This window comes from Vigna unguiculata, chromosome 3 (genome assembly GCF_037176805.1).
Source record: "Vigna unguiculata cultivar grain cowpea cultivar isolate G323 ecotype 2 chromosome 3, ASM3717680v1, whole genome shotgun sequence".
NCBI classification, from domain to species: domain Eukaryota; kingdom Viridiplantae; phylum Streptophyta; class Magnoliopsida; order Fabales; family Fabaceae; genus Vigna; species Vigna unguiculata.
Window position 1 is genome coordinate 2,679,133 of NC_140794.1, and position 20,006 is coordinate 2,699,138.

The window sequence follows — 20,006 nt, forward strand, 5'->3', positions numbered from 1 at the left end:
TTCAATAGCAATTTAATTCAATTGAAATTGAACAGCAGTTGCTGACCATGCTTGACAATGCATCATAGTTGAGGATTCAGAAGATTTGTTTGGCACTCAAAGAACAAGGGCACACACATTTCCTAAGCCCCCTTCAAAATATTAAGTTTATAGTATATTATGACACAGATAAAATGATAAAAAGAAGGTTAAATGGTAAATTTATGCCAAAATATGTGTTAATAAATGGTTAAATATATTTTTAATTTTTGAATTTTAATATAAAATTGAAATTCGTTCGCATAATAAATTTTGATACATTTTGATTTCAAAATTTTAAAAATAAATGACTATAGTACTTTTTTATCTAATAACGTTAAATTTTTTTGTGTATTAAACGTATTTTAGAATAATATTTGATTTGTTTATATTGTTTTGATATTTTTTCATTTTAATATAGATTGAAAACATGTTTGGGTACTTGTATAGAGTTTGTTCTAACTGGGTTGAAATTCAAAAAAGAGTAATTGACACATGAGGAACACATTTGGGTGAAGGAGCATGTGAGGAAGAATCATGATATTGGAAAAGTTGAATTATTTTGGGTCAAATAAAATTCATTCACCTCTTTTCTCATTACTAGAGTGCATTATTAGTACTAATGCAGATCTCAAAGTCATGGGACACCAAATCCCACATTCCCATAATTTTCACAACATTAATTTGCTTACAACAAAAGCTAAACCTAAGTTTTCTTTTACAAGTTGAAGGTGTTGTTCAATGAATAGGGATATTTAGGGAGCAAAAAGTAACCCGAAATGAATGAATCTGAAATTGAGGATCATGAGACATAATAAAGCAAGTATCTATATGTTTTTGCCAAGTGCTTTTGTGAATGTGAAGGTGTTTGCTAAAGCACTAGAACTTTAATTCTAGGAATTAATGAAGGACCATTGATTACCATCGAATCTTCATTGCATTGCAATGTTCAAGATTCCGACAACATTATTCATAATTCTTGTAATAACTTATATTTAACATAAATTTTAAAAAGATAATATAAAAACTAAACTACTTATAACACATATCCAATATTTTTTTACTAATAAAGAATACATGAATTTACGCCCTTTTGATATAGAATAAATTTATTAATTTTATAATAAGTATCATAAAATATACTATTACATATATTTTAATAAAAGGAAATCAAATAATTTTAAAATTGTCTTTAAACAATGTTATATTTTGAAAAATAACTATTTTCTTTTATGATGTTAATAATTTTTTATAATCATGATATGAAAAAGTAAATAATATTTTTATTGATATAATATTTTAATAATTTTAATTAGTATGTTTTAAATTATTATCATAGTAAGTTTACCCATTAAAGGGAGTTATCTAAGTATAAACTTTGTTTTTTTTTAACTCGCTTTAATATAGTTTTGTAACTAAACAAAGTTGATTGAGAAATGAAGCTGGTGCACTTTTGATTTCTAATTGTTTTTGGAATTCACGAAAAGTCTTGTAATAAAATAATATTACAAATATAAGTTAGAATATCGTGTGAAGTAAAAAAATAAAAAAATAAAATAACATATACAAAAAATTTACGAACATTCAATAAGATAATATTATAGTCTCTTTCATAAACAACCTATTTATAAAAAATAATAAATACTTTTATATAAACAATTTATATTTTGTTAATGGTAAATCTTTTTTTATAAGACCCAAATGGAAACACTGTCAATTTTAAAATAAAAAACAAAATAAAAAACGAATTGTTGAGAAGAGATTTTAGTCTATAAAGTTCAAAACCTTATAGTATGATATATATTCGTCTCGTATAATTGCTATCATATTTTGATACATTTATCCTTTCATTCCCTATACCATGCTTTTTTTTAATTATTGTAATTAAGCATTTTGGATATAATCATATAAAATATTTTATATCACACAATTATTTATGACGACAATTATACCCTCTTATCACTCTTTTGCAACAACTAATGGCTATTGTGAATTTCAAAATTCTTTTAACTAATTTAGAAAATTTACGAAAGTTAATTATTTGATTAATAACATTACCTATTCTTGAAAAATTATATTATTTTTTCAATTACTAAAATTGACCACTAAAAGGTAAACACACAATGAATTCAAAATAGAAAATCTTCAATGTCATTATTGTACATATAACATAATTTTCCAATACATTTAAATTTCATTAAGAAGTAGTACAGTATCATTAAGACGAAGGAGACTCAAATGAAATACTATTTATTAGTAATCTATATGTAATAATCTTAAATACAAAAAAAAAAAAAATTGAAACAGAGCAAGTGATAATACCACTCTTAATTTTCATGGATTTACACTATACAAAGTTTGGGAGGTGAATTAACAGTGGTGATTAAACTCTTAATCCATGATGATGGTTAAGAAGTAAACGGATCGCTGTCAAGGTTGACGGCAAGAGGTAGGTTAAAAGAAAAAAAAAAAAGTTAAATATGTTTTTAGTCATTTAATTTTTAATAAAAATTGAAATTAACTCCTTTTCAAAAATTTGATCCAATTTAGTTTATCAATTTTAGAAGTAAATGAATTTAGTCTTTTCAAATATAATTTTATTAAGTTTATTTGATGTTTTGTCTCATGATATCATTTGAATTGTTTACACCATTTGATACAATTTCTCTTTAGAGTCTCAATTTAGTCCTCAAGTTTTCAAAAGTGACTCAATTTAGTCCTCACCGTTTAATTTAAACAAACGCCGTTCAAACAGTAGTGAGGTGGCACAATTGTACTGATACGGTGCTGCAGAAGATTGTTGTAATTAATTTCGCCCATGATTTTGTTGTTATCAGAGATGTATGAAGCCAACTCTTGTAAGTCTTGCTCATGTTCACACAATGAAATTCGTGGTGTGTCTTGTCTTGGTGGTGGGTGGAAGGGGTTGGGTGTGTCTCCCATTTGTCAATGTGGAGAGGTTGCTGTAATGAGAACTGCCAGAACAAGTAGGAATGCTGGGAAGAAATTCTGGGGTTGTCCAAATTTCAAGGTTAGCTTGTTGAGTTTTATTTTTTGATTATTCAGAATTCGTGATTGTGAATAATGTAATTTTTGTTGTGCTTGATTTGATGAACAGAGAGGAAATGAAGGTTCTGTTGGCTGTAATTATTTCAGGTGGTGTGGAGAAGATGATGTTGATGATAGAGATGGTGTTATCATGAGACAGAGGAGAAAGATTGTTAGTTTAGAGAAAAGTAATAAGTTGTATGAGAAATGGATAAAGAGGTTAATAGGAATTGTTTGTATTCTTGTTGTATTCAATGTATTCTTAGTTTCAGTAGTGATCAAAAGCCCCTAAATTGTTGTGAAGGGGTTGTTTGTATTATGTTTTGTTCTGGTATGGTGCGATGTTGTATACTGCACCAAAGTTGTATTTGGTTTTGCTATGATATATAAACTTGAAAAATTAGTGAATTCTGTGATTTGCCTTTTATTTATGTACATGTTCATTTATATGTTTTGTTGGCTATTACACAGTGGAAAATAATAACACAAAAAAAGATTTCAATTAAAAAAGGAAACTTTAGATATATTTATATCAACCACAATAAGTTTCTCCAAAATAGTACATCATAGTTTCTCCAAAATACAGTGTTGTTTCATGATTCAGATTCAGATTTGTCCAACATTCATAGAACATCAAATTCAGCTTATCTGTTGTCCAGTAACAAAATACAAAATACATATAACATCATATTTTCATGGTTTCCAAACACGGCCTCGCCTATGCTGAAGCTTTGGCCTTATATTGGGTCTGCCACGTGATGGTGGAATTGGTGTTGCAGTGGGATGTGTTGTAAGTGGTGGAGTTGAAGTTGAAGTTGAACCTTGTGTACAATTAACAGCTGGTGGCATATTTCCAAGGACAGATTGACCAGAAATAGGTGGTTAGGTTGGAGGCACATATTGAGCAGAAGTAGGAGGCTGGGATGGAGTCACAGTTTGTTGACTGCAAATATTTTGCCCTTCTGCAGCAGTTGGTCCCTGGTTTGGAGGCACAACTTGTTGATTGGAAATGTTTTGGCCTTCATCAGCAGTTGGTCCCTGGTTTGGAGGCACGGATTGTTCATCAGAAGTAGTTGTTGGTGGTGGAGTTGGTGGAGATGGTGGAGCTTGTGGGCAAGTTATTCTGTTGTGTCCAAGTTGCTTACATGTTGAGCATTTCTTCCTTATCCCCCATCTTCTAACTTGGGTGTCATCTTTCTTCATCTCAGAGGCTTGTAATCTTCTTTTCTTCTTAGGTCGTCCAGGCAGTATGCACTTTAATGGAGGCAGCACATCAGGGAAGGGAGTGATTTCCCAGACATCTTGGCCATTTACAGGATATATGATTGAGCAATATATTTCTTCATATGTGGACTTGGTAAACCAGTGTGCTACAAATGGATCTACACTTAGATTTAAGAATTTCATTGCAGCCAGAGAATGTGAGCATGGGACGCCAGTAATACCCCATTTCCTGCAGCTACAGTCCATGTTGTCCACATTAACCACAAACTTCTCACCAATAGTAGACACATGTCTGACCTTGAAAAGCTTGTCTACTGACCAACTATATTCATTAAAAAAAGTACACAGGTTATTAAACCAGTCACAGTCTTGAATATATAAAACAATCCAATCAAATGTGAAGAATACCTGGGAACCCAATATTTCGTTAACTTCAGCTCCTTATCTAGTCAATCACGAATCCTGGGGCATATTGAACCTTCGAAGGAACTAACCTTCAACCTATTACTTGCCCATCTATTCATCACGTACAACCTTATGTCTTCAAGCATGGTAATTATTGGCTTACTCCTTGCATCCACAATGACGCTGTTGAATACCTCTGACATGTTGTTAACTAGTGTGTCACACTTGACATTGGTATTGAACCTTGATCTTGACCAATACCTATTAAATTTGCAGCATGTCAACATATTGTGGCATATAAAAAACTAAGTAATAAGTGGAGGAACTTGCCTTGGAGGAATAGCTATTAAATGTTTGAATGCATCCTCGTCAACTTCTTTAAGCTCTAACATAACCTTTTCCCATGCTTGTGGATATGTGCAGTAAGCAGCCCTCCACATTAAGCGTTTGAGCATTTTCCCTGGAAATTTCTTCCTGAAATTCTCATACAGGTGGCGCATACAAAACCTTTGATCAACTCCTGGGATGAGTTCATTCAAAGCTGGCAGGAGACCCTATAAAAATAGATACATTAGATTCTGACAAAAAGCTAGCAGTACACATATTTAACACAATGAATTACCTTTTGCTGGTCTGATATAAAGGTGCATGAGGCACAACATTCAACCCCACCAAGATCATCAATTAGAAGGTCTAAGAACCACGATCACGTGTCCTTATTTTCAACCTCCACAACTGTGTATGCTAATGGCAACATCTGATCATTTGCATCTCGTGCCACAACTGTCAATAACTCACCACTAAACCTCCCCTTTAAAAAACATCCATCTAATCCTATTATAGACCTACATGATACAAAGCTGTCCTTACATGCTTTTAAACAGACATAAAATCTTTGGAATATCTTTGCACCATCATGATCTTCAACCTTTAATTTGATTGTTGAACCAAGATTTGATCTGCGCAGCTCATGAGCATAATCATACATGCGTTTGTATTGATCTGTAAAGGACCCATCAATCTTGCTTGAAGCCAATGATCTTGCACGAAAAGACATTGCACGAGATATACAAACGTTCCACTTTCTTAAGCCCTTTTCACGAATGTGGACAGCCTTCACAGTAGGATTTTCTCTCACAGTGTTTTCTATTCTTCCACTTAACCACTTGGCATTCATTAGCTTGTTGTTAAACTCTCTGCAACAAGTATGTTTATCAACTATCTTTCTTAATTGCCAAGTCTGAATAACAGGTATATATGCACAATATGCAATCCAACCACATTTTCCTTTTGAACCCAAACAGGTCACCCTTACTCTTTTTTTGTCATTCTTCTCAATTTTCAAGTTCCTCCCGTTTTGCAACCCATATGTTCTAATGGCTTCTATAAATTCTTCTTTACTTACAAAATATGTGCCCACTTCCCATTCATAGTCAGCCATACTTTTGGGCATAGAAAATGTGGCAAACTTTCCACAAGTGTCTTCCTCCTCACTATCACAATCACAATCAGTGCCTACCAAACTCAACAGCTCATCAGATTCCCATTCATCATCAGATAGTCCCCTAGCATGTTTGTTGATTTCTACATTATTCTTAGCCTTATTACTTCTTTTCCTCTGTCCATAGGAAGTCCAATCTGACCCACCCATCCCTGGGTCACAATCTATATCCACATCATACAAACCATCACTTTCTTCATGTATGGAATCAGTGGAGGAACCATCTTCAATCTGAACCTCTTCCACATTCTGTGTTTGAGGTAGCACCTGCGACACACCACTCTAAGGTTGTGCCTGTGATTCACCAACATGCTGAATTTCAACCTCAACCTCAACAGTTTCAGGCTGCACCTGTTCTGTTGCCTCACACTGCACCTGTTCTGTTGTTGCCTCACACTGCACCTCTTCTAAAACATCTGCCTCACACTGCACATCACCCTCATCTACTACTACTTGTGCCTCACACTGTACCTCAGCCTCACCAATTGCGGGTTCAACTTGTTCTGCATCAGTACACTGGACTTCCTCTACGGGTTCAGCCTCAGTGTCGTTCTCCACACCAATATTGTTTTCACCATTATCCCCAGCTGGATAATATTCCAACATATGAACCTCCTCTGCTACACATACTGAGTGAATGACATACATATGGACTTCACCACGCTGCTTCGCGATTTGGACCATATGCAGTGCACCAACATCATCAACAAATTGACGCAACCTTTCCTCCAACACTGGACAACCTCCTACTGAATAACACAGATCCTTGACATTAATATAACCCATTTCTCTCAATATGGAAAGCACCTCGAAGTAAGACCACCTGTCTTCATCACACCATAATTCGCTTCTATGGCCATTGACGTACTTGATTCCACCCTCATTCACGAAATATCCTCCATGGTGAATAACAACTTTAAACTTGTCATCTTCCATCATAAACCTGTGAAATTACCAGTTACCCATACCAATATACAATTATTACAACATATACCACCAACAAACCGACAGGATACACAAACCCCGTTAAAGGGGGACCACAAACTACATATTAATGTCAAAGTGGTGGGACAACACGAAAACATCGCAAAAATTAAACAAAGCTTCACCCAAAACCGACAATCAAGTGTGCAAATCAAAACCCTACACCCAAACCCGCCAACTGAAAACCCTATACCCAAAATACACAAAGCCCTAAAACGGAAGAACGAAATTTCGAAGAACAACTCACCTGGAATATGCTCCACGATGGCGATTACAGATGATAAACCCAAGAACGCAATTTCCGCAGCTCCAAATTCCTCACACCAACGAAGCGACAAATTCCTCACACCAAATTTCGAAGAACAAATTATTTCACCTCTGATCCCAATTCCAATATACTAACCCTAATTTCATTTCCCCCAATTCACCTTCCACATAATTCTAACGGGCCACGTAATTCTAAGTCAGCTAGAGTAAAACAGCCATGTCACTGTTCCGTTATTGATTTTTAACACTGTTAACTTTGAGGACTAAATTGAGTCACTTTTGAAAACTTGAGGACTAAATTGAGACTCTGAATAATAGAAGGACCATTTTGAAATTTGGTAACAAATAAGAGGACTAAAACAGTAATTAAGCCAAAATTGAAATTAACTCCTTTTCAAAAATTTGATCCAATTTAGTTTATCAATTTTAGAAGTAAATGAATTTAGTCTTTTCAAATATAATTTTATTAAGTTTATTTGATGTTTTGTCTCATGATATCATTTGAATTGTTTACACCATTTGATACAATTTCTCTTTAATGTTAATTTAATATTAGTTAAAAAATATGTTTAAAATGTCAAATAAACTTAACAAAATTTGGTTAAAAAAATTAAATCCACATTATTTTAAAAATAATGAATTAAATAAGGTCAAAGTTTTGAAAAAAAATAATTTTAATTTTTATTCAAAGTTAAGAAATAAAAAACAAATTAAAAAAAAACAAAAAGGGAAGAATAGGGTGTTAAGTCACCGTTATAGTAGCTGGGTCAAAACTGTATAAAAAGGCAACGGCTACAATACCGTTTATCTCACACACTCTTCCTTTGTTCTACATCGTCACTGGTTTATCGGACCAAAAAGTTCGGTCTCTCACTCACTGTTGTGGTGTGGTGATAACACATAACACACCACACACATCGATATCGGAAGATGCTACAATCCCATTATTCCTCTCAATTCTTCCGCAATTCATCACCCTCTCTGCAACCACCCTTTCCTTTTAAGTTCTTCGTTCTCTCATTTTTTCCTTTGGTTCTTTCCTTTTGGTAAGAGTCCCCTCTCGCTTGCTTCTCTTCCACCATTCGTTCGAGAGTTATTGTTTTTGTTATTACCGTTGTTATTCTTCATTCCATCATCCAAGCACAATCAAAATTCCCTTCTGGGCACCTCAAAAACAGGTTCTTTGTCGGGTTTATTTGGGTCCCATTGAGTTGTATCATCGGAAAACAAATTTCGGAGTAAAGAAGAAAACGGGTAAGATAAGGTGAGGCCAATTGGGAACCCGGGACAAGCAAAAGGGGAAAAAAAGTGATTGACTTTGAGAGATGTCAATTGCTGAGTTTGCTTTGGGTTCAGTTTTCAAAGAGAAGGGGCAATGGGAAGGGCAACCGGGACATTGTTCTGGTGAGCCAATCTTGATTTACCTCACTGTGGATGGCGCTGTGACCCCAATGCGCGTGTTGGAGTCTGATTCCATTGCTTCCGTGAAACTGAGGATTCAGCAGTGCAAAGGCTTCGTGGTGAAAAAGCAGAAGTTGGTTTTCGGTGGCAGAGAGCTAGCTCGGAGTGGCACACTTATCAAGGAGTATGGTGTCGCTGACGGAAATGTTCTTCACATGGTTCTTCGCCTCTCTGATCTTCTTTTCATTGTTGTGAGGACCGTTTCAGGGAAGGAGTTCGAGTTCCACATCGACAGACACCGAAATGTGGGTTATCTGAAACAACGCATTAGAAAAAAAGGGGAAGGTTTCATTGATCTGGAGGATGACCAAGAGTTTTTCTGCAATGATGAGAAGCTCGACGATCAGAGAGTGTTCCATGACATATGCAAGAGTGAGGACGATGTGATTCATTTGATAGTTAAGAAATCGGCCAAGATTAGGACCACACCGATTCAGAAGGATTTGAAGCTCTCCGTGGAGGCACCAGGCGAAACAGTGAAACATAACAGGGACAACCATGTTCACATAGCAAATGTGCCACCTGACGTATGTTTCTGGTTGGAACCAATTGTTGTGAATCCCAAGATCAATTTTTTTCCTTTCCTTTGGGATATGATAAACTCCACATTTGAAGGTTTGGAGAGAGGAAACGATCCTATGAGGTCCTCTGAGGGCACTGGAGGGACTTACTTCATGCAAGATTCAACAGGTCAGGAGTATGTTTCTGTTTTTAAGCCAATGGATGAGGAACCCATGGCTGTGAACAACCCAAGAGGTCTTCCAAGTTCACCCAATGGCGAAGGTTTGAAAATAGGGACAAAGGTTGGTGAAGGAGCCTTGAGGGAAGTTGCAGCATACTTGTTGGATCATCCAAAGAGTGGATCACGTATGTTGACAGGTGAAGAAGCAGGCTTTTCTGGTGTTCCCCCTACTGTTATGGTGCAGTGTCTGCACCAAAAGTTTAACCATCCAAATGGGTTTTCTTGCTCCGCAAAAGATGTTAAGATCGGATCACTGCAGAAATTCACTAGTAATGATGGTAACTGTGAGGACTTCGGACCCTGGGCTTTCCCAGTGGAGGAAGTGCATAAGATTACTGTGCTTGATATAAGATTGGCCAATGCAGATAGGCATGGTGGGAATATATTGATCAGAAAGGAAGCAGGTGGCAAGATAAAGCTCATTCCTATTGATCATGGCTACTGTCTACCAGATAAAGTAAGCATTTTTTTTTCCCAATCATCCAAAATCATGCTCAATATCATTTTAGATTAATACTACATGTTTAGTGCTAGGTCGAGGAATTAATTCTGGGTCCAACATCAGATTTAAACCGAAACAACATCATCAAACACATGTTCTAATTTTGCATCCCTTTTGGCATACACAGAGCAGATCATATCCCATATGTGATCCTAATGCAGAGAAACTATTTACTTCTTGTGACTTGATTAATTCATTGAAAGATATGGAGGAGCATAATCTACTAGCTGTTTGTAACTAATTTTTTATGCAAACTGTGTGGAATAACTGAAACAATAGTTGCATTCATACATAGTACACATAGTACTACTAAAGTTCATATTCTGATATTGATTGAATATGGAGTAAGTTGATTATTGTTTGTGCAGTTTGAAGATTGCACATTTGACTGGCTTTACTGGCCGCAAGCTCGTCAGCCTTACTCTCCTGAGACAATTGAATACATAAATTCTCTGGATGCTGAAAAAGACTTGGAACTTTTGAAATGTTATGGCTGGGATATGCCACTTGAGTGTGCTAGAACACTTCGCATTTCCACAATGTTGCTGAAGAAAGGTGTTGAGAGAGGCCTTACTCCCTACGAAATAGGAAGCATAATGTGTCGGGAAAATTTGAACAAGGAATCTGTGATTGAACAGATTATTGGGGAAGCCCAAGATTCCTTGCTTCCAGGCATGGAGGAAGCAGAATTTCTTGAAGCCATTTCGCAAAGCATGGATTCCCACCTTGACAAGCTTGCAAAGTAGACTCTTTTTCTGCGTTATAGGTGTATTCAGTGCATGAGTCCATTTTGTGATGGACTCTGCAGGTTGCATAAACTGTGATATGGCTTCATGTGTTCTAAACATAGGCCTCATCATCATGTTCTTGTCTATTTTTGGATGATTCTTTCAACTGTTTTTCAGGATTGTAATGCCGTGCTGAACAGAAGTAAGGGTCTAAATAAGATGTATTATACTAAGGTTTCATATATCATAGTAGAATTGTACGAGGTGTGACAAAGAACTGGATCTGTCACATGTACATAATAAATGTTACATGTTAGGTGTCACCCCCTAAACATTTAACATCTTAGGGGGTTTATGAAATGGGTTTTTTACTCTTTGCCCGCATCTTAGTTGGACTTGTTTCTATGAGAAGGGAACAAAGAAAAACATGCAAGTATTGGAATGATTGTGTAATTTAAATCTTAATCATAAAGCAGACATTTTTGTATGTGTTTTGAACAACATCTAGAGTATTTCTTTTCTCTTGATGATTGTGTGGTGCTACGCATTGGCAATTTGGCATTATGATATGACATTGATTCAAGAAGAAAGCAAAATGATTGTAGTAGTAGTCAAAAAAGTGAAAAAGACAATGACAACCATGTGGTCTGATTATGATTCATTATACCATTGGTTGTGCATAGGAACTAAGAGACACCAATGAAAGTTTTGGTTAATAAAATCACATCATCGACTAAAAATAATTTTTTTTATAATATATAAATAAAGTGTAAATTTCAATAACTTAAAACTTATTTATAACGACTTATTTTCATGTTGTAAAATTGATTCTAACGCAATTTTTTTTTTAAATTGAATTAGACTTAAAATTTAATAATTAACGCTTTTTGTCTCGCAATCCATTCACAAAATTAGTCGTTGCTTGGCGATTGGAATGCAAAGTTCTTTGGTTGGACATCGAAGAAAGTGAAGTAGATAGAAAGAAGTGTACTTGCTATTTCATTGAGAATGTCTTTTCTCGTTGGTGATAACAAAATTCTGATAATTGCATCTCACAGCATGAACACGATAAGGTTTTTGCTAAATATTTTACTTGTTATGGGTATTATTTCTTTTAATAACTTAGCTGTTAAATTAGTTGATAAGTTTAATTAAATAATGTAAAAGGGTACGTGAATATAGTTTGTATTTCATAGATAAAATATGTTAAGCTAGTTATATTGTTTTTTCTATGTCAATTTTAAACCTTTGGCTTTTAAATATTAAACATTTTATTAGAAAAACGGTATTGGAAATGTAATAATTAAAATAAGGGAAATATCTTTTTAGTCTTGAATTTTAACGCGAAATTATAATTTATATATTTTATTTTAGTTTTCAAATTTTAAACATAAGTAATATAATTTTTTAATTCAAGTATCTTAAAATTCTTTTACATGTTTTAATAAATATTAAAGAAAAATGTGTCGGATATAAACAATCCAACACACAAATACATTTAATATGTCAAAACAGTCTAAAATAATTGAGTTAAAAATTTATATTTATTTATTTTTATAATTTGAGATCAAAAATTCAAAACAGAACAACTCTCCATTTCCCCTTCAAACATTGCATGGAACCGGACTGGACCGGATTTTGATACCTCTAATTTTAATTAAAAAAAGTCAAGTTCGTTCAACCAATCCACTTTTCGGTGATAAAAAGTTAAATAAAATTCTTTCAAAAACGGAAAATTATCCATTTAAAAAAATAAATAAAGAGTATATAATATAAAAACACACGTTTTACGATAAAAAAAATGATATTAGAGTAAAGTAATGTATAACAGCTAGCATTTTATCACGGAGCTCGATTGCCTGAATTATTTTGGTACGACTGCTCTCCATTTGTCAAACCAACATCTGACACTTCCAGACTTACCAACAATGACCATACTGTTACAAAATTCTCTATATTTTAAAATATACTCACATAAACAAATTAACACAAATCTCAATCTAAAAAATCTTAAGATAAATTTATTTTTATTAAATGTGAATTCAAACTCATTTTTACACTCCTAATATTTATACACCACCATCTAGAAACTGACCTCATTAAGAATTAATTAAACATTATTTTAACATTATATATCTACAATACTTATGTGAATCCGTGGTTGATAATATTTAAAAAATATCTTATTTTAATTTATTTTATGTTTTTTCTTTTAAATTTGAAACAGTAACTGTGAAAATTTGTGACAGAGATTGCAGAAAGACGCAGTTGGTTGTTAATTGAAAAGAATGTTAGTGCGGCAAAGGGACCACGGCCATTACTCCATGTAGTCCACACTTCCTCACTCCAACACAGTCAACAACACTCCTCACTACAAGACAAAATTCTATTCATTTTTACTAATATTACTAAATGATCTTAATATTCTTTAAAAAAATTATTCAATGTAATCAAAATTCAATTGTTTAGAAAATGTTTTTAAATGAAATGAAGTTAATTAATATTTGAAAAAAATTATTATTTTTGTTTTCTATAAGAAGTAATTAAATTACACCCTACACTCTACCACAAAAACTAGCTGGGGAAAAATTGGTGGAAATACCAGTAACAGAGCACTACAGAAAAATTGAAAAGTAGTGTTGAGAAAGAGTAAAGAAAAGCCATTTTTGTTTTTTTATTTTGCAACAATTTCTTTTCATTTTTTCTTAAACCATGTGGGTTTCGTTTTGGTCACATCCTTAAATTATGCACACACATCCACTTCCATATCTTTTTTTCTGCTTCTTTCACGTAGACAACACACACACTTTCACTCTGGCTCTCCCTCCACCACCGCAGGCCGCGGCGGCCGGAGCTGCTCCGCCCCATGTCGCACCGAGGCCGAAACGGCCGCGTCCGCCGTCGGGGCGCACCAACCTCGCTTCCTGCGTGGTGGCCTCCATCTTCCTAATCTTCATCATCATCGTCATCCTCATCGTGTACTTCACCGTGTTCAAACCCCAGGATCCCAAGATCGCCGTCAACGCCGTCCAGCTCCCCTCGTTCTCCGTCGTTAACGGCACCGTCAACTTCACGTTCTCCCAATACGCCGCCGTCCGGAACCCTAACCGCGCCGCCTTCTCCCACTACGACAGCTCCCTCCAGCTCCTCTACTCCGGCAGCCAGGTCGGCTTCATGTTCATCCCGGCCGGCGAGATCGACGCCGGCCGGACGCAGTACATGGCCGCCACCTTCTCCGTGCAGTCCTTCCCCCTCTCCGCGCCCCCGAGGGTGGGCCCCACTCTCGCCAACGGCGACGGAGTGGGCTTCAACTATGGGCTTAGGATTGAGCCCACTATGGAAATCGAGTCCAAGTTGGAGATGGCGGGCCGCGTGAAAGTCTTACACTTCTTCACCCATCATGTTTACGCCAAAGCCGGTTGCAGGGTCGCCATTGCCGTAACCGATGGATCCGTGTTAGGTTTTCACTGCTAATTTTTTTTTTCTTTTTCTTTTTGGACTTCATCAGTAAATTAACTATATAGTCACTGTAATTGTTAGTGACCTTGAGTAACCATGGGTTAAAATTGTAAAGTAAAGACCTTTTTTTCAATTTTCCTTCCCCAATGCAAAGTTTCGCCATTTTGGTCCTCGAATTGCGGAAGTTTTCATTGAAGTGTGAGGATTATGCGGGAATGTGAATGGGTGTTTGTTGCTTTATTGGGATAAGTTAAAGCTTAAGTAAAGATGCAAAAAAAGTGAAGGGGAATGATGAGTTTGAAAGGAAAATGGAGAGAGAAGCTTTTTTTTTTTCTTTGGCTTTTTTGTTGGTAATTAATTGTTGGTTAAGCAAAGTTAGATACCATTGTTGATAGTGATAGTAATTTGACTATTGGTGTGAAAATTGGAATGAATTGAATGAGGTTTTGGTGAGAAATTGGGCTCTCTTTTTAGGGAACTTGATTTGTCTTGTTTGATAGCAAGTAATTGTATATTTCCCTTTATTTCGATCGAAACAGCAATGCTGTTAGTTATTTAATTCGTTAGTTTATGTGATTTTGACATTACTCTATTGAAACGGCGAACCTTAATAATGGGTTAACTACTTTATTTGCTTATTTTTCTTTTGGGTCTCGTAATTTTTTACTGATAATAATTCTACTTGTATTACTATGTTTGGATTTTAATTTCTTTCTTTAAATTTTCGAATTCAGTGAATTCCCTTACACTTAAATTCTCGAATTGCTTCATATATTACTATTCTGACAATCTTTTCTTAACAGTTAAAAATTATTAGAGATATCGGGATAGTTTAAAATTAAAAATTAGTCATTTTCTTTTGTTAATGTGTGTTGCGATAATGACGTCCCGTCTCTTTACAACTTTTACGATGATTTGTATAATGTGTTCGTAACGCTATCATTAAAAAAATATATTCTGTAAAAAAATATATATTTATTATTATTATTTTCAAATAATAAGCTTTTATAACTTTTTTATTTTTTTTGGTTATGAGACCATTTGAATGGATGTATCATTAGTGACATACTTTGAATAACGATATGATATGTATGATGTATATTATTTTGATCACATTGTCTCCTAAACATTTTTTAACCATCCTTGACGGTAGAATTTTTTTTTTTTCATTAATGTGACACATATTGAAAGCATTTATTTTTTAACAATATTGACGATAAAAAATGTTCAAAAGGTTAAGGACCAAATTTAGGAAAAATAATTATAAAGACTAAAAAAAGACTTCAAAATTAAAAAAGAAAATCATATTTAAGGAAAAAATATTATATAAGCAATAATTATATTTAATTGCATTATTCAATAATTCGAGGAATAATTTTTTTTTTAAATGTTACTTGCAATATTAATGTGTATTGACTTGTAACATCATAAATATCTTAGTGTTTCCTTAAATACATAATAAATTAAAAGTATAGAATAAAATTAACAATTAGTAAGTATAACTTAACTCACTTAACATATTGTCACACTTGAAATACCATTTATTTTGTTGTTTGGTGGTAAGGTAAAAAAAGAAAAATGTATGTAAATCATTTTTAGTTTGGATAGTAAGTATTTGAGATATTTTAAACATACCGAATCAAAGGACAACAATTAAGGCTAAAAGACAAGTATGACCTAAACCCTCATTATGATATCAACGTCTTGATCTTAAAAGTTGCTATCACTATTATGGTAACATCATATGAAACATTATTATTTTGAAGTTTGATAACTCTATTTATCATAATATAAAATTTCATAATTAGTAAAGTTTAGTTCAAGATATTACTAAATATAAAAATAATTCTTTTAGTGAAATTATTTCACTAAGTAGATTTTTAAACTCAATGGTTTGCTTTAATGCTCGTTTAATGAAATTAATTTTTTATCTTTAATCTTATTTTGTTCAATATTTTATCTGAATATGAGTATGTAAGTTCGAACATTTTTTTAGCAGAAATCAGTGGTTCCTGATATGATCACAACATGAGGAACGAAAACAAGAAAAATAATTGAATGAGAGAAAGGTTTTCCAGAAGATGGTTAATTCATTAAACTCTTTATACAGAAGAGGGAGCGAGAGGACTGATAACAGATAAACAATACTGAGATATCTGAATGGGGTTAGAGAATTAACTGACATGTATGACAGTAGATATGTACAGGAGCTAGGTGTAATTGTAGAGCTTGTGTTCTAGCCGCAAGTCAGCTTTCCACCATTGGTGAATACCATGAGCTTCTTTAAAATCGCGTGAAGGGGTAACATTTACTGTGAGAGAAGCTGAAGGAATGAGGTGGAGGGGTTCAGATTCCTTCCCAAATGCACTCATCAATAGGCCACCAAGCGAATTTTGAGTTGCTAACTTTTCAATGACTCCTGCTCCAATGTCATTCATTTTTCTTCTGTGTTCAAAGTAGCCAATGTATTCTGAGCAGATATGATCACAGGGATTCACAAACAAACATGGAACCCATGCAGCCAAAGCAGCAAATGGATCAACAGCTAAATCCTTGGACTGCTTGGCTTGCAAGGCAAAGGCGAGTCCAGCAGTTATCACACTGCCCGCAAATCGAATCCCATGTTTCACCCTCTCATCCTTGATTCTCTCGATTGGAGCAGATACAAATGGCGGGTTGAAAAGAAAAGATTCAATAAATATCCCATTCTTGGCCATTGTTTTCCCAGTGAGCATTGCCATTGCTGATCCCAGGGAGTGTCCGGCCAACCAAACATTTGAATCACCAACCGTTTCTACCATGTTTCGAACAGCCTGAATAGCTATTTCAGAGCGAGAAGTTTGATGAAGGCCCTGTTTGATCAAGTGGATATCCAACTCAATATCACGTGAAACTGAGTGTGATTTGTTTAGAGTTCCTCTAAAGGCAATCACATAACGTGGACTTTTATATATAGTATCATTCTGCTGAGAATTTGAAGGCCTGAACTCATAAATTGCTCCAAAGAGAGACGAATCAACATCATCTACAAGCGGACGGAGCAGCTTAAATTGGAAGAATGTCCACCAAGGAGGTGCAAGAGCCTTTGAACCTTCACGTTTTTCTTGTCTGTCCCTTTCCAGAATGTAAACACCTTGGACCAAACTAGCAGCAACAGCCTTCCGATGATTCGAGTTATCCCTGAGTTAGATAGATGGTACACTATTTTGTATAAGCCACATATTTCAAATACAGGACCAAAACAACACAAATCCTAGCATACAACTACTCAATTCATGAGAATTTTCAATATTGAAGCTGCATAAAAAAGGAATATCCTATGTGCATTAGGCTTTTAATATCCAGAGTGTCTTGGTAAAATACATGCAGTCTAATAAAGAAAAACAGGTATCTGAAAAATTTCATGACAAATCTTCTTGATGGAGACAGGGAATAAATGGCCAAGACTTTTCGGGTTCCAAGACCGTGACTGTGGCAGCATCAACCATATTTGTGTTAGATTTTTTGCTGCATAAAGGACCCAACCAAACCACAATCTCAGGCCTAAACTTCAAAACCATATTGTATTAGTTTCACCACAGTGGGTCATCCTCATATTAAAAATTTATCTATTAGGTAGGTTGTATTTCAAATCATAGGGGGTAATTTACAATTACACGTGTTTATTATTAAGATAAACGAAATTCAAATTCTGTGAATTGTTCCACCAAAATCCCGTCTCTGCCATTAAGTATAATCTCGCAATTGATAATCATATTAGACATCAGAAACCAGTGGTGAGTAAGAAAGAAACAGTATAATCTAAATGTAGACAGAAACCACGAAAAAATAATTAAAGCAGAATATTTCGTTTGATGAGATCTTACCAGAGGACATTAGTCAGATGCAAAGGTCCTGAGAGGTCAAAAGATTCCCTCTCAGATGTCATGGATTCCTTCGAATTGCAACTCAAGAAACTATCAGAAAAGAGAGAAATTGGATGAGTACCAAATATCTGACAGCAATTCAAGCAATTAATTGCCCTGCATCATGATACTCAATAAAATCAAATCCATGGTATTTTTGAGAATATGGTCTATAGGGATAAGAACAGTTTAATGTTGGAGAAGAAAAAACAATTCCATTTTACAGGAAAACTGCGGCGCACTGAAGATTCTAGAAATGAAGATTTAAATTCATATCAAACAGGAAGCATATTCGCATCAAAGGGAAGAAAACTGAATTGGGAAAAGTGATTGTTACTGACGTTAAGCGAATCTGAGGAATTCCGCTTCAATCGCAGTTGGGGCCCAACCAACTATTTATTTAGTACAGTTGGCTTCACGATGTGAGAATTGGATTTTTCGACAATTTTAGAACAATAACCGTATGCATAAAATATATATATCTTCTTCTATTAATAAAAGTTTCCACAATATCTATATTTTTTCATGATTACTTTTTTATAAAAATTAATTTAATAATAGTTTTATTTTAATAATTATTATAATGATACATTTTATGTTATAATAAGAAAAAGAGTGTATGCTTTTTCTAGTCTATAAATAAAAAAAAATTGTTATTTTACATAATCAAAAATATTATAAAAACATTTTTTTATCTATGACTATATATAAATTTTCAACTATTTAACTATATATAATTATATAATTTATAAATATATATATATATATATAAATAAAGTATTCTTATTTTATAATTTTAATTTTATCCTTTGTAATATAATTACTTTCATAAATTTTGAAAATAAACTATTATTTTTTATATATCTTTTATTAAACTGTACTTATGTAATGTAATTTAATTTCAGACATTTTTTTATTAATGTATATTTATTTTATTCTATTATTTAATTTATCCTCATATTTAACTCATTTATATTATTTAATTCACTCTTGGTGTTTTTATTTTTCTTAATATTTTGTATTTCTTCTGATTATATACTATTACTTTTATTTGATTTATTTTCTGTAATATACTTATTCTTTTATTATTTCATGTTTTATTATTCAATAATTTTTACTTTTATTTCATTTATATTTTTGGTATTTAATGTATTTATTTATATTTTTAGTATTTAATGTATTTATTTATATTTTTGTAATTTAATGTATTTGTAGTGATATATTGGTCCATTTGTTATAGTTCTTTATATATAATTATTCTGTCTACGTTTATTTAACTTTCTTACTTTAATTATTAATTTATTTTAAATATTATCCCTTTTATAAATCAAGAAGTAAAAGAATATTCATTTCACAATAAATAACTGAAATTAAAAACTAATAACACCTATTTTTTTTCTTTTCATTCTTTCCTAATATGATCATTCTGATAAATAACTCATATTCCTTAATCCAATTGCAAAGATTAATTATTCATTAAAACCATTAATACATCATTATTTTAAAATATCACAACATTCAATAACTTTATATAAGCTGTAATTTTAATTGATGGTCCACGGAATTATAAATATATATTACATTTTTTGTATGTATAAAATTTTATGTAAAAATAAAAGAAATAATATGATTTATACTTTAATATTTTAAGAAAAAAGACAAAAAAAATAATTTTGAATTATATAAATGAAATATTACATAATTTCAAGTCAATATAACTTTTATATATAAAATTCATATAAGAAATTTACCGTTAACAAAA

The 20,006-nt window shown here is 33.3% G+C and overlaps 4 protein-coding genes across 5 annotated transcripts; 2 read left to right on the plus strand and 2 right to left on the minus strand.

Moving 5' to 3' along the window:
- Positions 1-3,948: 3,948 nt before the first annotated feature.
- Positions 3,949-6,346, minus strand: LOC114178269 (uncharacterized). The gene is made up of 4 exons (XM_028064083.2): positions 5,423-6,346; positions 5,026-5,249; positions 4,825-4,956; positions 3,949-4,612 (listed from the first exon to the last, which is right to left on the minus strand). The coding sequence occupies exons 1-4, from the start codon at positions 6,344-6,346 to the stop codon at positions 3,949-3,951; spliced, it is 1,944 nt and encodes a 647-aa protein (XP_027919884.2).
- A 1,918-nt stretch (positions 6,347-8,264) lies between these two features.
- LOC114176095 (phosphatidylinositol 4-kinase gamma 4) lies at positions 8,265-11,367 on the plus strand. The gene is made up of 2 exons (XM_028061020.2): positions 8,265-10,107; positions 10,521-11,367. The coding sequence occupies exons 1-2, from the start codon at positions 8,773-8,775 to the stop codon at positions 10,896-10,898; spliced, it is 1,713 nt and encodes a 570-aa protein (XP_027916821.1). The 5' UTR covers positions 8,265-8,772; the 3' UTR covers positions 10,899-11,367.
- Positions 11,368-13,584: 2,217 nt separating this feature from the next.
- LOC114178281 (uncharacterized) lies at positions 13,585-14,515 on the plus strand. Its single transcript, XM_028064100.2, has one exon. It carries the CDS (start codon positions 13,626-13,628, stop codon positions 14,352-14,354), a length of 729 nt encoding a protein of 242 aa, XP_027919901.2. The 5' UTR covers positions 13,585-13,625; the 3' UTR covers positions 14,355-14,515.
- Positions 14,516-16,393: 1,878 nt separating this feature from the next.
- On the minus strand, positions 16,394-18,670 carry LOC114176390 (GDSL esterase/lipase At4g10955). Of its 2 annotated transcripts, XM_028061432.2 has the most exons (3): positions 18,586-18,670; positions 18,206-18,295; positions 16,394-17,519 (listed from the first exon to the last, which is right to left on the minus strand). In XM_028061432.2, exons 2-3 carry the CDS (start codon positions 18,265-18,267, stop codon positions 16,550-16,552), a joined length of 1,032 nt encoding a protein of 343 aa, XP_027917233.1. In that variant the 5' UTR covers positions 18,268-18,295; positions 18,586-18,670; the 3' UTR covers positions 16,394-16,549. The 2 variants fall into 2 exon arrangements, with proteins under 2 accessions (XP_027917233.1, XP_027917232.1); XM_028061431.2 differs by lacking the exon at positions 18,586-18,670 and having other exon boundaries at positions 18,206-18,579.
- Positions 18,671-20,006: the final 1,336 nt, after the last annotated feature.

What these genes read in the sequence shown, in the direction of transcription:
- LOC114178269 (XM_028064083.2), bottom strand. Translation starts at nt 6,346, where the DNA reads ATGGGTGGGTCAGATTGGACTTCCTATGGACAGAGGAAAAGAAGTAAT. An exon ending in TAGCATACACAGTTGTGGAG is followed by an intron (nt 5,250 to 5,422) that starts GTTGAAAATAAG and finishes CTATTTTTATAG; the next exon opens with GGTCTCCTGCCAGCTTTGAA. An exon ending in ACCATGCTTGAAGACATAAG is followed by an intron (nt 4,613 to 4,824) that starts GTTGTACGTGAT and finishes TAATGAATATAG; the next exon opens with TTGGTCAGTAGACAAGCTTT.
- LOC114176095 (XM_028061020.2), top strand. Translation starts at nt 8,773, where the DNA reads ATGTCAATTGCTGAGTTTGCTTTGGGTTCAGTTTTCAAAGAGAAGGGG. An exon ending in GCTACTGTCTACCAGATAAA is followed by an intron (nt 10,108 to 10,520) that starts GTAAGCATTTTT and finishes TTGTTTGTGCAG; the next exon opens with TTTGAAGATTGCACATTTGA.
- LOC114178281 (XM_028064100.2), top strand. Translation starts at nt 13,626, where the DNA reads ATGCACACACATCCACTTCCATATCTTTTTTTCTGCTTCTTTCACGTA.
- LOC114176390 (XM_028061432.2), bottom strand. Translation starts at nt 18,267, where the DNA reads ATGACATCTGAGAGGGAATCTTTTGACCTCTCAGGACCTTTGCATCTG. An exon ending in CATCTGACTAATGTCCTCTG is followed by an intron (nt 17,520 to 18,205) that starts GTAAGATCTCAT and finishes TATCTAACTCAG; the next exon opens with GGATAACTCGAATCATCGGA.